Source organism: Amaranthus tricolor, chromosome 9, assembly GCF_026212465.1.
Source record: "Amaranthus tricolor cultivar Red isolate AtriRed21 chromosome 9, ASM2621246v1, whole genome shotgun sequence".
Classification (NCBI taxonomy): domain Eukaryota; kingdom Viridiplantae; phylum Streptophyta; class Magnoliopsida; order Caryophyllales; family Amaranthaceae; genus Amaranthus; species Amaranthus tricolor.
Genome location: NC_080055.1, coordinates 17,071,170 through 17,088,087, shown reverse-complemented (window position 1 = coordinate 17,088,087; position 16,918 = coordinate 17,071,170). Strand labels below are relative to the sequence as shown.

The 16,918-nt window shown below is 38.2% G+C and overlaps 1 protein-coding gene and 2 non-coding genes across 3 annotated transcripts; 2 read left to right on the top strand and 1 right to left on the bottom strand.

The window, feature by feature from the left end:
• The first annotated feature begins 523 nt into the window (after window positions 1–523).
• Window positions 524–595, top strand: TRNAG-UCC (transfer RNA glycine (anticodon UCC)). Its single transcript has one exon. It is a non-coding gene; the product is annotated as a tRNA-Gly (tRNA).
• A 2,386-nt stretch (window positions 596–2,981) lies between these two features.
• Window positions 2,982–3,089, bottom strand: LOC130824694 (small nucleolar RNA R71). The gene has a single exon (XR_009046785.1). It is a non-coding gene; the product is annotated as a small nucleolar RNA R71 (small nucleolar RNA).
• A 265-nt stretch (window positions 3,090–3,354) lies between these two features.
• LOC130823310 (uncharacterized) lies at window positions 3,355–5,181 on the top strand. The gene has a single exon (XM_057687929.1). It carries the CDS (start codon window positions 3,355–3,357, stop codon window positions 5,179–5,181), a length of 1,827 nt encoding a protein of 608 aa, XP_057543912.1.
• Window positions 5,182–16,918: the final 11,737 nt, after the last annotated feature.

Below are 16,918 nucleotides of genomic sequence, written 5' to 3'. Positions count from 1 at the left end.
ATCATATTTCTAAGTTGACAATATTTATCTTTTCGTCTTAAGTTCTCAAAATAAAAAAACAACTATATATTTCATTATCATTATCATACTCAGTGTATTAAAAATTATGATCAAGGTCTGAGAAAAAAAGAAAAACGTTAATTATAAAAAAATAATTCGTTAGCCCGCATGTGCTGCCCACAAAAATTAATGAAGGGAAACCGCGAATAAAGTGAGTCCGCTAAGGTGGGCAAACTTTTAAAATTTAAGACCCGTGGGTATATTATGAGAGGCAAGCCTAGTTCAATACCCACCCAAAATCGTCGAGGACCACCTCTAAAATAAGGTACAATTAGAGTGTGATCCTTTAATTACCCGAATCCGTTTTAACCCGACAATATGTTAGGCAACTTAATACCGACCTTTCGTTTACTTTTAAAAAACATTTTACACTTTTTAAGTAAACACAGAATTGATAACATAATTTCATAGACTACTTTTTTATATATTTATAAAGTTTTAATAGTTATATTGTTAACGGTCAGCGTTTGTAGTCCAACGGTTAGGATAATTGCCTTCCAAGCAATAGACCCGGGTTCGACTCCCGGCAAACGCAGAAGTTTTCTATTTATTCTGTTTTGGTATGTTTCATTTGAGTTTTTGTATTATTACTACCATAATTTTTTTCAGTTATCTATCCTAAAACTTTTATAAGGTTGATGATTGTGTTCCGAGTTTTTTCAATTTTTACTTTTGCGACATATTTTTCTATTTTCTCTTGATCCAATATTTCCGATTTAACTTATGAGGTTCGTGGTGTCAATACACTGCGATAGAACCTAAAAGCCGAGCCCATATAGTATAATATTAAGAAAATTGATGTGTGTGTTTTATATATTATTTTCTACCATGCCCTATTGTATTTTCATAGCATTTCTCGCGTATTTTGCTCAATTTTCTATTGGTTTTTATGCCTGGTTGGAGTGTTTGTTTTCTATCTATTTTGTAGGTACAAAGCTTTAATTTTGCTAGGAATCGACTCGTGGAGCGAGATTTGCAAGTTGGAAGGTCATAAGCTACTCAAAGGGTCATTTTTGTGCTGACCAGGTCTCATACCCGGGTGGGTTTCCACATACCCGGCCGGGTGAGCCTCTCATACCCGGGTGGGTTTCCACATACCCGACCGGGTTTGCACTTGGCACTTAGAAGAATTTGAAGATGCCATTTGGAAGAAAAAGTTGCCACTCGCACCCGGGTGGGTTTCCACATACTCGGCCAGGTGAGCCTCTCATACCCGAGTGGGTTTCTAGACACCCGGCCAGGCTTCCATTGAAGATCAAATTACTCTGCTGCGTACCCGGGCGGGTTTCCATATACCCGACCGGGTTTACTCTTGAACATAGAAAATTTTTGGTCTTGAAGATTTAGTTTTGCTTCGCACCCGGCCGGGTTTCACGTACCCGGCTGGGTCCAGCAATTATTTTTGATAGTAACTTCCCATATCCTCTGATCTCTTTTAAGGAGGATATAAATAGCTTTAGAAAAAAATTTTGGAGACATTTTTTTTTCTCTGTTTGGAGGGTTTGATATTGAAGGGATTTGTCATATTACTTGCCATGGGGGATTGTTAATCAACACTTGGACATTGTAATTTTAATTATATTGAAGGTATTAGTTTCAATTCTAATCTCTTGTTCTTGTTTATCATTGTTATCTTTGAATGTTTGTTTCTCCATTAAATTTGAATTTTATTTTCTCCATGAATTTAATTGCTGAATCTCTTGTTAGTTTTAATATGCTTAGTGAGTAGTTTTATTTCTAGGGTTTGGTGAAACTATACAAAAGGTCATGATTCTTGTTTGATTTTAGGATTTAAATTTGGTTTGTTTAGGCGATTCAATTGATGGGTTTTAGATTGATTGCATGTTTGGCCAATTTGCAAGTTTTATTCGCTCAATTCTATAAGCGAGAGTTGCGAGTTTGAGTGAACGATTTCCTTCTTTGAACAATTAAGCTTTAATCGCGATAACTTGTTTTATTGTTTGATTGTCGAATTTGTTTGTGAGAGCAACATCTTCCTTCGCCTATATTCATTCCTATCCCAATTGTTGTTCATGAATCATGATCGATCCATAGTGAATCCTTTTAGCCTTAGGTTTTTAATTATTGAATTCTTTTCATCTCTTGTTTTTGCGTTCTACTTAGACAAACAAAAATCCAACTTTTGATCGTTAGTAATAGTGAACTTGGTTCAATTTGTGACTATATTTGTCCTTCCACAGTGGTTCGACCCTACTTTCCCAACTATACTAGTTAGGTGAAATAGGAATTATTTTTGGTAGTAAAACGACCTATCAAAATTTGGCGCCGTTGCCGGGGAGGGGCAACAATTTTTCTTTTTGAATTTAGTGTTTGCTTTTGCTAACCCACTCGAGGAACAACTGTTCTTCGAGCGTATTTACGTTTGTTCTAGTGTTTTTGTGCATGACCAGGAGTACCAACAAGCACCCTTTGCTTTTTGATCCTGAGATTGAGGCAACTGCTCGTAGAACACACGCAAGTGCAAAGAAAAGGAGGGCGGAGGCTCGTAAACAAGCTCAACAAGCCTCTCAATCTCTTGACATGGCGGCTCAGGCTCCTGAGAGAACTCTTAGGCAGTCTACACAGCCCAAGGCTAGCAATGTTACCGCGGGGATTAGGATGCCGACTACTAATGCTGGAAACTTTGACATCAAATCCCATGTTATGAATATGATCATGAGAAATCAGTTCTATGGTCTTGACAATGAAGAACCCGTTGATCATCTGCAGAAATTCCTTCAAGCATGTTCTTTACAAAAGATTACTGGGATGACTGACGACGAGCTCTACTTGTACCTTTTTCGTTTCTGTTTGGCAGGCAAGGCTCAACGTTGGTATAACTCTCTTCCCAACACCATTACTACTTGGGCACAATTATCTGATGCTTTCCTAGTGAAGTATTATCCCGGTTATAAGACTCATGACTACAGTGTTAAGCTCTATAGTTTCTCACAAGATGCGGGGGAAACTTTTCATGATGCGTGGGAGAGATTCAAAGATTACCAATATATGTGCCCTCATCACGGTATTGAGAAGGAATTTCTTATGCAATCTTTTTATAATGGTCTTGATAATGAGACTAAGAGGATGGTAGATGGTGCGACTGGCGGCTCTTTCATGAACAAACAAACTTCTGAGGCTATTTCACTCTTGGATACTCTTGCTGAAAATCAATGGAATAGCTCTTCTAGGTGCGCAGCTCAAGCACTAAGGAAGGGGAAGCATGAAGTTGAAACTTATTCCCTTTTATCATCATAAATCTCAGCTTTGAATGCGAAAATTGATGGGATGAGCATGAGTGCTAATACATCTATGCCAGTCAATGCTATGGCTACCTCTAGCCAAGGTGGAGTTGCTTGTGATTATTGCGGTGTGCATGGTCATTCTCTAATGGAGTGTTCTGTTAATCCCAATGGAGCTATGGGAGTGCCAGAGCAAGTCAATGCTTTTCAAGCTTGTCCTCCTTTCAACAACAATAGCTACTATCCTGGAATTCCGAATCATCCTAACTTGTCATATCGGAGCAACAATGTGCTAAATCCTCAACAGCAACACTTTCCACCACAAGCACCACAACAACAATATGGGCAACATCAGCAATATCAGCCCAATCAAGGATCACCCGGTTTCCAAAGACCTCCTCAAGGCCATCAACAACAGCAATTTAAGAACCAACAACCCCAATCCGAATTGGGGGAGTTGAAAACCATGATGGCTCAAATGGCCAAACAACTTGAGCAACTCGGTACTCACAATAAAATGCTTGAAACTCAAGTCGCTCAATTAGCTGCATCTAGCTCCTCTAGACAAGCAGGAGCATTGCCCGGCCAACCTACTCAACCACATGGCAAGGAGACCGCCAATGCAATCACTACAAGGAGCGGGTTGAGTTATGATGAGCCACCCATGCCTCACAATGGAGAGTCAAATTCGAAAGATGTGGGCATTTCTGAAGCGATTACTGATGAAGCATCTTCTGAGGCAGTGCACGAGAAGGAGAAAGCGAAAGAAGAGGCATTGCAAGTGCCTCCCATCACACTTCCTTTTCCCAACCGCCAAGTGAAGAGCAAGCTTGACAAGCAGTTCGTTAAGTTCTTGGAGGTGGTTAAGAATTTGCAGGTAACAGTTCCTTTTACTGAATTAATCACACAAGTGCCTGCTTATGCTAAATTCATGAAGGACATATTGACTAGGAAAAGAGCTTTTAGTGATGTGGAAACAGTTGCTTTTACTGAACAATGTAGTGCTTTGCTACAAAATAAATCCCCTCCAAAACTGAAAGATCCTGGTAGTTTCTCCATCCCTTGTCACATTGGAAAACTGTTTATTGATAAAGCTTTATGTGATTTAGGAGCTAGTGTTAGTGTGATGCCTTTTTCTGTCTGTTCTAAACTGAAAATGGGTGATCTAAAAGTTACTAATATTACTCTACAAATGGCCGACCGTTCTGTTAAATATCCTTTGGGTATTTTGGAGGATGTCCCTGTTAGGGTAGGTAAGTTTTATATCCCTGTTGATTTTATTGTTCTTGATATGGAGGAAGATCAACAAATTCCTATTATTTTAGGAAGACCTTTCCTTCATACGGCAGGAGCAGTAATTGATGTGAAAAATGGTAGACTTACACTTTCTGTAGGGGATGACAATGTAACTTTCAACTTGAGCAATGCTTTGAAAGGTCCCATGCTTGAGGAAAAATGCTATGTTATTGATGTAGTTGATGTGATTTGTCATGATAACTTGCCCCTAACTCTTATGAAAGATCCTTTGGAGGTCGTTCTTTGTCTTGAATCTTCTACAGGTGATGCTAGCATTTGGAAGACTGAAATTGATGCTGTTGAACAAGCTCTTTGTAATGAAGAGCTTAGTCACAGCAAGAGTAAGAGAGTGCAGAGGTTAGTTCGGCTTATATGCAAGGTAGAGGTAAAGAAGCCCGAACTAAAACCTCTCCCTTTCCATCTTAAGTATGTTTTTCTTGATGAGCAAGAGCTCCATCCTGTTATCGTCAGCACTACACTCAATGATGCCCAACTTTCCCAACTTTTGGATGTTCTGAAAACTCATAAGAAGGCCATTGGGTATAGTGTTGATGATTTGAAAGGTATAAGTCCCGACTTTTGAATGCATAGGATTCATTTGGAAGAAGATCACAAGCCTTGTATTCAACCACAAAGGAACTTAAACCCTAACATGCAAGAAGTCGTGAAAGGTGAGGTTTTGAAACTACTTGACGCAGGCATTATTTTTCCTATTGCTGCATCTAAGTGGGTAAGTCCTGTGCAAGTGGTTCCAAAAAAGGTGGGATGACTGTTGTTAAGAATGATAAAAATGAATTAATTTCCACTAGAATTGTCACTGGTTGGCGCATGTGCATTGATTACAGGAGACTGAATTTAGCTACTCATAAGGATCATTTCCCTCTCCCCTTCATTGATCAAATGCTTGAAAGGTTAGCTTGTCATAAATATTTTTGTTATTTGGATAGTTATTCTGGATTCTTCCAAATTCCCATTCATCCTGATGACCAAGAGAAAACAACATTCACTTGTCCTTATGGTACTTTTGCATATCGTAGAATGCCATTAGGATTATGTAATGCACCAGCTACATTTCAGCGTTGCATGATGAGCATTTTTTCTCATTTCATAGAGTCTATCATGGAAGTTTTTATGGATGACTTTAGTGTGTATGGTAGTTCTTTTGAATCTTGTTTGGCTAATCTCACTAAAGTTTTGAAAAGATGTGAAGAATGTAATTTGGTTTTTAAATTGGGAGAAGTGTCACTTTATGGTGACTGAAGGTGTGGTTCTTGGCCACATTATTTCTGATAAGGGCATACAGGTAGATCGAGCCAAGGTACATGTGATTGAGCAATTACCACCGCCAGTTAATGTGAAGGGGGCAAGAAGTTTTCTTGGTCATGCGGGGTTTTACCGCCGCTTTATTCAAGATTTTTCTAAAATTGCTAAACCACTAACCCAACTTCTTCTTAAAGATGCGCCTTTTGACTTCACTGAGGAGTGTGTTGAGTCTTTTAACAGGATAAAGCAAGCTCTCATTACTGCACCCATCATTCGCCCTCTCGATTAGGAACTCCCATTCGAGATTATGTGTGATGCAAGTGATTTTGCGGTTGGAGCTGTGCTCGGTCAAAGAAAGGACAAGGTCTTGCATGCCATTTATTATGCTAGCAAGACTTTGGATGAGGCTCAGGTCAACTACGCCACCACAGAGAAGGAACTTTTAGCTGTTATTTATGCCTTACAAAAATTTAGATCATATCTTCTTGGTTCCAAGGTTATTGTGTATACTGACCATGCAGCTTTAAAGTACCTTCTTGCTAAGAAGGAAGCCAAACGAAGGCTTATTAGGTGGATTCTCTTACTTCAAGAGTTCGATATTGAGATTCGTGATAAGAAAGGAGCAGAGAATGTAGTTGCAGACCACCTGTCTAGAATCAGGTATGATGATGGTAAGATCTCCTCCTCTATTGATGATTCATTTCATGATGATCAGTTGTTTGCAGTCACATCATAGGGTCCGTGGTTTGCGGATTATGCTAACTATGTGGTAGGCGGCATTTTGCCTCCTGATTTGTCCTACCAACAAAAGAAAAGGTTCTTGCATGATGTTAGATACTATTTTTGGGATGATCCTTTTCTTTTCCGTGAGTGTGCAGATGGACTTTATCGCAGGTGCATTCCTGAGTGGGAGGTCCATGGGATCCTCCATCGCTGCCACAGCTCACCCTATGGGGGACATCATGGGCCAGATAAAACCGTTCGCAAGCTGAATGAGTCTGGTTTCTTTTGGCCCACGATGTTCAAGGATGCTCAGTCTTTTGTTATGTCATGTGATTCTTGCCAGAGGACTGGCAACATTTCGAGGCGGCATGAAATGCCCCAAACTGGTATTCTTGAGGTTGAAATTTTTGACGTTTGGGGTGTCGATTATATGGGACCTTTCCCATCTTCTAATGGGAATTGCTACATTTTGGTCGCTGCCAACTATGTCTCTAAGTGGGTTGAAGCAATCGCATCTCCCACCAATGATTCTAAAGTGGTCATCCGACTTCTAAGCAAGGTCATATTTCCGAGATTTGGGGTTCCCAAAGCTCTCATTAGTGATGGTGGTTCGCATTTTCTTGAACGAAAGTTGGATTCTCTTCTCAAGAAGTATGGAGTTTATCATCGTACTGGACTTGCATATCATCCCCAAACAAGTGGTCAAGCGGAGATTTCCAACCGCGAGATCAAATCTATACTGGAAAAGGTGGTTGCAAAGTCTAGGAAAGATTGGAGTATGAAGCTTGATGACACGCTTTGGGCCTACAGAACAGCTTTCAAAACACCTATTGGCACTTCCCCATACCGGCTTGTGTACGGAAAATCTTGTCATCTTCCCGTCGAGTTAGAGTACAAAGCTCATTGGGCAATTCGCGAGCTTAACATGGATAACAAGCTGGCGGGGGAGAAGAGGCTTCTTCAACTTAATGAGCTAGATGAGTTTCGATTGTCCACCTATGATAGTGCTCGGATTTACAAGGAGAAAACTAAGAAATGGCATGATAAAAGGATCCTCCAAAGAGAGTTTGTAGAGGGAGATAAGGTGTTATTGTTCAATTCTCGACTCAAGCTCTTTCCCGGAAAGCTAAAGTCTAGATGGTCTGGTCCTTTCTTGGTTACTAATGTGAATAAGTTCGACTCCGTGGAATTGAAAAATGAGAAAGGTGATGTTTTAAAGGTCAATGGACAACGTTTAAAGCTTTACCATGAAGGAAATGTTGTTGGAACGATGGAAGTTATCCACCTTCATCCTTCTTTCTCCTCTTAAGTTGGTCGAACAAGAGGGTCGTGCGGGACCTTAAAAAACAGCACTTGTCGGGAGGTAACCCGATTGGAGAGTTCGCATCAGTCTAGTACCCACCCGGGTGCGTGATAGTCTCAAAAAAAAAAGAGAGAAGAAAAAGAGAAAAAAAATACCCGGACCCGCCCGGGTTTTCACTCACACCCGCCCGGGTCTTCACCCACCCGCCTGGTTCCGTTCCCCTTCCTCACCGTATTTCTTTCCCTCCTCATTCACACATCACTCACCACTTCATCTTCTTCCTCCATCAATTTCTCTCTCTTCCTCCATTACTCTCAACTTCCCTAAATCTCTTTCCTCAAATTCTCCATTTTTCTTTCATCAAAAATACCTAAAAATTTCACTATCCTCTTCCTCTTCTCATTCTCTTTCCCATTCACTACTTCTTTTTAATCAATTTCACCCATTCCTTCAAATCTCAATCTTTACACATTTCTCTTTTTATTTTTAATTTTCACCCTCAAACTACATTAGCCCAATTCCTACAACTTTTTTCTTACCCATTCTTTTATTCTCCTCATCCACCCATCAATTTCAAAAAAAAAAAAAACACGGGAGTGCAATGGCAAGCAAGCGGGCACGAGCTCCGAGGTCTAGCTCACAACCTATAGTTCCAGCCATTGAACGCGATGAGGATTTTCCCGACGTTATTTTCTGCAATGAGGATCAACGGCAAAAGTTTCAGCATCTCAAAGGGCGCATTGTATCATCTAAGTGGATCGATCATTCGGTACTCGAACGATTAGGTATTCTCGAACCCACCTGTGATTTATTTGCTTCTCTTGGATTGTCTACTCTGTTTAATGCATGTCATAACACTCATGAGCATCTTACATTAGAATTTGTGAGTTCATTGTGGGAAGATGTTAGTGATAGGAGCAAACCTAAGTTGCGGTTTCGGCTGCATAACCGGAATTTTTCCTTGATGTTGGACCTCTTGAGTTTTGATGATGACTACACTTAAGCAAATATGTGTTTAGAGATTGTGTACAGGTCGATATCCGGTCGTGATTATGATCGTTGATATTACCTATGACTTGGTTCATGGAAATGTACGTGTCAAAAGGATCCGAAAGATGTTAGAAGAAGTATATCGCTTGGGATGTAAAATGGAGACAGCAGGTCTACTGTTCCTAAGTTGGATGTTCTTACAAAACTGGAAATTGGAGACAGCGCACTGTTCCTAAACTGGAGTCAGCCTACGTTAACTGGAAATTCTGGTTATTTATTTATAATTATTATTTTTAGTTAATGTATTAAATAAAGTTGATTTGTTGCAATATTATTTATTATAGTTAATTGGCAAAAAGTTTTTATAAAATTACTTTACGTATGAGCCTCTAAATAAAGATCCTTTATTTTAGGATCTATTTTTAGTAAATATTGGATTTGCTAAAAATAGAAATAGCAGTTGTTGAATGGGTCTTAGCTGTCATTCTTAACCGGTCTTTATACCTATAAGTTAGCAAGTAACCATTCCTATTAAGTATAACCGTTTCCATTAATAGCAAAAACGTTCCAGCAGTTAGTACAGGAACAGGAACAGCTATTGAAGAAACTGCTGCTTAAAGGGAACAGAACCTATTTTTAGAAAATAGGAACATCGGTTATTGTTGTTATTAACCGTATGCTTGACTTAATCAAGTCTTGTGGAAATAACCGTATGTTTGATTAATCCACATTACTCCCATGATCTTTTTGATTGATGAAGGAATAATGGGTTGGCATATTCCTTTTTATTAGGGATTTTAGCTCTATAAATAGTGGACTTGGTTATTCTTCAAAACTTGCCTTAGTTTGAGCCATTAAATCATACGTAATTTTGGGAGAATTTTTACAAGAAAATTTTGTTTTAAAAATGCCAATTAATTTATAACATTTTCTTGTGCAACTCATTGATTTTATTTTAGAGAATTTTTATCCTTTTGTAAGGGTTTTTGAGAGAATATGTAATTAGACTCGGGTGAGTCTAATGGGGAAATTAGATAGCTTTTAATGAAGCTAGAGAAGAGAATAGCTTTGAGTGAAGCTAGTGTGGAGTTTAGCTTTTAGTGAAGCTAAGTTTGTTGCTTTGAGTGAAGCAATTTGAGAGAGAAGAGTTGGCCTAGTTGATTCGCTTCGAGTGAAGTAAGATGTTTCATGTAATTATAACGAGTTGCCTTAAACATAGTGGAGAGTTTAGAAATCCCGAGGGGTCGTGGTTTTTCCTTCTATTTAGGCCTAGAAGGTTTCCACGTAAAAATCGTTTGTCTCTTTTTGTTATTTCGCTCTAAGTTTAAGCTTTATTTATTTTATTCAATTCCGCAAAAACAGGGCAAAAACGCTTAAACTAGTAACAACAATTCACCCCCCCTCTTGTTGCTGTTCCCGTTCCTAATTGAGTCTACACCTGTTATCTTTTTGCGTGCTGATTGTTTATTGTCTTTACAGCACCTTTGTCAATGTGGTTATTTGGTGGAGGGTAGTCAGGGGGGTTTTCAGTGGAAAATTCATTCCCGTCCCCCCTTTTATATTGATATGCCGATAGAGGTTTTGCCATCTTTGGAGCCCAACCGGGCTCATTACTTATTTCCTGCGGCTTTCCCTGCTAAGTCCTCTGGAGCGCGTACGGGACCCCCGCTGGGACCATCTCCGGTGGCTCCCCAAGGGTACTCCCCTTTTGAACAGCTCATGATCGATAACTTCAATGCTATGCAATTGTCTCAGCAGCAAATGGCCGCCCAATTGACCTCTTTGGACACTCGATTCACTCACTTCGAGCTCCAATCTCAGTCTGCTTTTCGACCGCTGCTTGACTATCATCATCAGCAAGGTCATTTTCATGCCGACGTTCAGTATCCTGATTGGTATTCTCCCCCTCCTACCTATCAGGATGATGACGATGATGATGAGCAGCAGGATAATGACTTTGACCCCATGGGTTAGTGGGCTCTTGCCCCCCTCTCAAACTCTGTGGACAGTGCTTGATTTGGCTTGGGGGGAGTCTTGATTGTTGCTTTGGCTTACTCTCTTGTATATATTCTACTGCTTTTAGTGTAGTTGTTTTGGTTGGAGTTGGTTGTTTCTCTCCTTTTGCAGGTTCTTTTGCAAGTCGCGCTTTGGTTAACGTGATGATTTTCTGTACTTCAGCTTGCATTAGGAAGTTAATTGGTGAGATCTTCCCAACTCTTTTCATAATTTAGCTTTGAATGTTTTTATTGCTTTCTTAGGATTGTTGCATGGTTTGTACCACTCATTAGGAGTAGGAGTTTACATGTGACCAAAAATATTGTATTGTTTTCTTAGTTGTAATGTATTTCTTTCTCCCTCGATGCCCCTTTGGATCTTTTTGACAAAGTATGTTTCCCTGTGCCCTATGGTTGAAATTTTTAACACTTGTGATTGCTGAGACTGGTCATTGTAGACTTTTGGGTTCTTTTTCCGATTCCTTGGTATTATTGAAACTTGTGTTTTTGAGCATTATTATCTATTGTTTGGAACAAGGAAGAGTTTACCTTGTAAGGATTTGGACTTTGATTTTTATCTCACTATTTCCTTCTTGAGTGATTAGTTCCTGGTGTATCACTGATCTTCATCTTGGCTTGGTACTGGTCTTGTTAGCTATGTAATTGCATGATGAGCATGATAAAAGGCCCTTATTTGCTAGAAACCGTGCAACATTGTCTTCAAAGACATAATTTGCCATTTGATCTTTTATTTTAAGCCCTACATTTTCTTTCATAACTAACCGCATTATAAACCTTCTTGACCCTATTTGATCAACCCAAGTCTAGCTTGGGGGAGCATTTGGTTGGTTAGTGGGAGATATATATTCTGTCATTTGGCTGACATTTACTTGCATGGGGTACTTGAGTTAGGTTGATTGTTTCCTCATTGTTGGAGTGTGCTTCTTTAGTTGGTCATATATCATCATCTTCTTCATTGTCCATATTCATGTAGTTTCAATTAAAAAAAAAAAAAAAAAAAAAAAAAAAAAAAAAAAAAAAAAAAAACTCTCTTGGTTTGTCATATATTACCATCTTTTCATTATTCATATTCATGCAGTTCAAAAAAAAAGAAAAAAAAATAATAAATAAATAAATAAATAAATAAAAATAAAAATTTTGTTTCACATCTTTTAATTTGTTGTACTTTTTTGCCTTTACATGTTGTAAATCTCTAGTAATTTAATGATGATATGACGGTGCTTTCCATTAGTTGTGTTGGTTCGGTAGTTATGAGTTGAAGTTATTTGGAGTTGTTTTAGCCTCATCTTTAGGCTACGTTACTTTTTAGATTATGCTCCTCCAAAATAGACTTTCAGCTCGCTTTGTTGGCCTCTTAGGTTTTGATGATGACTTCACTTTTAAATAAACAAACATGTTTTAGAGATTGTTTTGTAGGTGAATATCCGATTTTGTTGAAATCATTGATGAAGCCTATGACTTGGTTCGTGGAAGTTGTACGTGTCTTAGAATATCCAAGAAGTTAGATAAGTGCTTAGGACGTTAAAGGTAGATAGCCGGTCTACTATTCCCAAAGTTGACAATCTGACTGAAGTTGTGGATGGAGACAGTACACTTTTCCCACGTCGTAGGTCTGGAGAAAAACATCGGCTGGAAAATTGCGAATTAATTATTTTCTGTTTTTAAGTTGATGTAACGGTTAAAAATTAAATTAATTGCTTAATTAATTAATAAATTGGTTGGCAAAACTAATTTTAGGTTATCTAAAAATAGCCTAAGACTTATTCTTTTTAAGATTGAGATCTCCTATTATTTAGGATCTTGTATTTTAATTCCTATGCTATTTTTAGCTTGAGGAAATCGTTTTCCTCTTTGAGCAAATGACAGCCGGACGTTTATTTTTTGGCAAGACCACTATCTTTTTCTTCTGAGAACGTGGAGGATAGTGGTAGGTGTGTCTAAGGTAACTGCTGGTTGTTCCCATTATAAATAGGAGGAACTTTGCTCAAACCGGGAGGGATCCAAGAGTGTCCATTAAGGGAGATCAATTAAGAAAAAATATTTTCAGTTTTTAAATGCCAATTAATTTATTATATTTTTATTAAAGCAATTATTTAATTTTTATCCTCTTGAGAATTTGGCCTTGTAAGGGTATTTGTGTGTTTTGTTGTAACTTAGACTTAAGGGAAGTCTAGGGGAATAGAGAATCTTCAATAGAAGCGTGAGAAGAGAAAGAGAAGGAGAAAGTGAAGAGAAAGAGAATTAGGCCTAGAGTAGAGAAGCTTCAAGTGAAGCAAATTGTTTTATGTGATTGTCATTGATTGCTTAAAACATAGTGAGAATTTTGAAATCCCGGGGAGTCGTGGTTTTTCCTTCTTATTGGGTCAAGAAGGTTTCCACGTAAAATCTTTGTCTCGTTTTATCTTTTTCATTTTAAGTTTAAGTTTTATTCTATTATAATTCCGCAAAATTAGAGGTAAAAATCTTAAACTCAATACACAACAATTCACCCCCACTCTTGTTGCATTCGATCATCTATTTGCATTTCTACAATTGGTATCAGAGCAGTGTTCCTCATTTAATCAAAAAACCCTGAGAGCAGTATCCTATTCCCTGGCAAGATGTGGAAGATGAACGAACGCATGGAAGAAGGGTACTCTACGCAAAGGCCACCCATGTTCGATGGGAAATACCTATTGGAAAAATAGGATGGAAATTTTCATAAAAGCCGAAAATTACCAAGTATGGAGAGTAATTGAAATAGGAGATTGTGAGGTGACGACCATCAACTCCAATAATGAATCAATTCCAAAACCGATCACTGAATATGAAAAGGAAGACTTTCATAAGATGGAGATGAACGCTCTTGCTATCAAGCTACTTCACTGTGGTCTCGGGCCAAATGAACATAATCGCATCATGGGTTGTAAAACGGCAAAGCAGATTTGGGACCTGCTGGAAGTTACCCATGAAGGCACCAGTGAAGTGAAGCGCTCCAAAATTGATCTACTAATGTCCAGATATGAAAGGTTCGTCATGGAACCTAGGGAGAACATTCAAGAGATGTTCACCAGGTTCACAAACATCACGAACGAATTAGTCTCTCTTGGTAAGATCATTCCCGTTGATGAACAAGTTAGGAAAGTACTTAGAAGTCTCCCTCAAGAAGAACACTGGAGAGCTAAGGTCACAGCCATCCAGGAATCAAAAGATTTCACCAAGTTCAATTTGGAAGAGCTGGCTGGTTCCCTCATGACTCACGAGTTGCATTTGGAAACAGCTGACAGTACCCGAAATAAAGGCTTGGCTCTAGCGGCAAATGATCATGAAGAATCAGAAACTGATGAGGAGGAGACTGCTATGTTAGCAAGAAAATTCAAAAAATTCTTCAGAAATAGCAAATATGGTAATCAAAGACATAACAAAGAAAGAGGAACTTCTAACACGAAGAAAAATTTTGAATGCACAAATGTGGAAACACTGACCACTTCATCAAGGATTGCCCCCTATGGAAGAATGATAAGGGCAAGGGAAAAACAAGAGAAGCTGGAAGAAAACCTAGGAAAGGGAACTTCAAAACAGACTTTCATAAGGCAATGATTGTAGCTTGGGGTGATACTGAAAGTGAGGCTGAAACATAAGCTCCAGTGGAAGAAGAAACTGCAAATCTGTGCCTCATGGCATCTCATCACAGCAAGGATGAAGAGTCCAAAGAAAAAGAGGTAATGTCTTCTAGCTCATTTCCTAAATATCTGGTTAAATTTAGTAAGAACAAATTAATTAAGTTGCTCTTGGAGACACAAGAGAAATTAGATAAACAGAATACTAAGTGTCTCCAAATTAAGAAAGACCTCAACTCAAGTAAAGATCATGTTTCCTACTTAAATTCATTTAGGATCGATGTGCAAAGCAGATTTTTTAACCTGCTGGATCAGAATGTTATTTTGAAAGAAGCAATTGAAAAAATGAAGCAGGAATTTATTATTCTTAATGTTGAAATAAATCAATATAAATTTCTAGGATTAAGAAGAGACGAAAATGATATATCCACTCACATGTTTAGCACTGAATTTCAAAAGTTGAATTTAAAATTAGAATCATGTGAAAAAGAGAATGAAAATCTGAAAAATAAATTGAACTTTAAAGGAGAAGGGAAAATCAGTGAAGTTCCCAAATGGATTCTGAATGCTAAAACAAAGAGTAAAGAAGGCCTAGGTTACGTTAAGAATAATAGGAAGAAAAAAGTCTACGTAGATCTCCCTAGTAGTAAAGTCTGTTCCTTTTGTGGCAAAACTGGACACCTGAAAAATCAATGTGTAAAAAGGGAACAGCATACCAAAGCAAATAAAAATTATGTCGAACGCATATGGATTAAGAAATGTGATTCAAGTATTATCGACAGGGAACCCAAGGATGACTGGGTTCCTGAACCTAATCATTAATTTGCTTTGCTGGTTCAAGTGAGGGGGAACAACTCACGACAGTGGGTGTTCCAAGCATATGATGGGTGACAAATCTAAATTTCTCTCACTTGAAGCCTATGATGGGGGAACATTAACCTTCGGTGACAATATGAAGGGTGAGATAATCGCCAAAGGAAAGGTTGGAAGGTCATGTTCCCATGCCATTGACAATGTTTTTTTAGTCGAGAATTTAAAACACAATCTGCTAAGTATTTCTCAATTTTGTGATAAAGGTAACTCTGTTAAGTTTACTTCTGAACGATGCATAATTTCTAGGAACGACACAGGAGATACTGTGCTCGAGGGAATCAGAAAAGGGAACACTTATGTAGTGGACTTGGACACTGTTCCCAATACTAGTCTAACATGTTTAAGTGTCATAGAAGAAGACCCACTACTTTGGCATAAGCATCTAGGTCATGCTAGTTTTACATTGATTAATACATTAAGATCAAAAGACCTAGTTAGAGGACTACCAGTTATAAAATTCCTTAAGGAAGAAATTTGCGATCCTTGTGCCAAAGGAAAACAAGTGAGGTCATCTTTTAAATCAAAGAATATGGTGACTACCGCTAGACCACTAGAATTAATTCATATGGATCTATGTGGACCAATGAGAATACAGAGCCATAGCGGCAAAAAATATGTATTTGTCATTGTTGATGATTATAGTAGATTCACATGGACTTTGTTTTTAGTAAGCAAAGATGAAGCCTTTGATGAATTTGTTTCCTTCGCAAACAAAATACAAAAATCTACCAATAATCAAATAATCCACATAAGGTCTGATCATGGAAAAGAGTTTGAAAATTCAAATTTTACTATATATTGCAATGAACATGGAATTAATCACAATTTTTCCGCACCTAGAACACCACAACAAAATGGTGTGGTAGAAAGGAAAAATAGAACTTTAGAAGAAATGGCCAGAACCATGTTGATTGCTAGCGGTTTACCTAGAAATTTTTGGACTGAGGCCGTTAATACTGCTTGTTATATTATGAATCGTGTGTTAATAAGACCAATCTCTTCAAAAACACCCTATGAATTACTCAAAGGTGTTAAACCAAACATCTCCTATTTTCGTATATTTGGATGCAAATGTTTTGTACATGTTAATGGAAAAAGAAGTATAGGCAAGTTTGATGAAAGAAGCGATGAAGCAGTATTTCTTGGCTACTCATCACATAGTAAAGCTTACAGGGTATATAATAAAAGAACAATGAGTGTAGAAGAGTCAGTTCATGTCATTTTTAATGAAACTAACTTCTCAACAAGTGGACAGGAAAACAATCATGTGAGAATAGGTCTTGCTCATCTAGAAGACGATGATGAAGAAATGAAAATGCTAGATGAAGGAATAGCAGGTGAACAGCTGATCCCAGAAGAGGCTGAAAGGAACAATGATAATTTGGAACAGACAGTATTTCAGGAACAGCAGACAGTCTCCAATCCAGCTGTTCCCACAGACGAGCAAGCAGATCCAGAAGCAGAACAGAACAATAATCAAGCAGATGAAATAGAAAATGCTTCTGTTCCCACAAGAGAGTTTGTGCCTAAGCCTTGGAAATATCAAAGTTATCA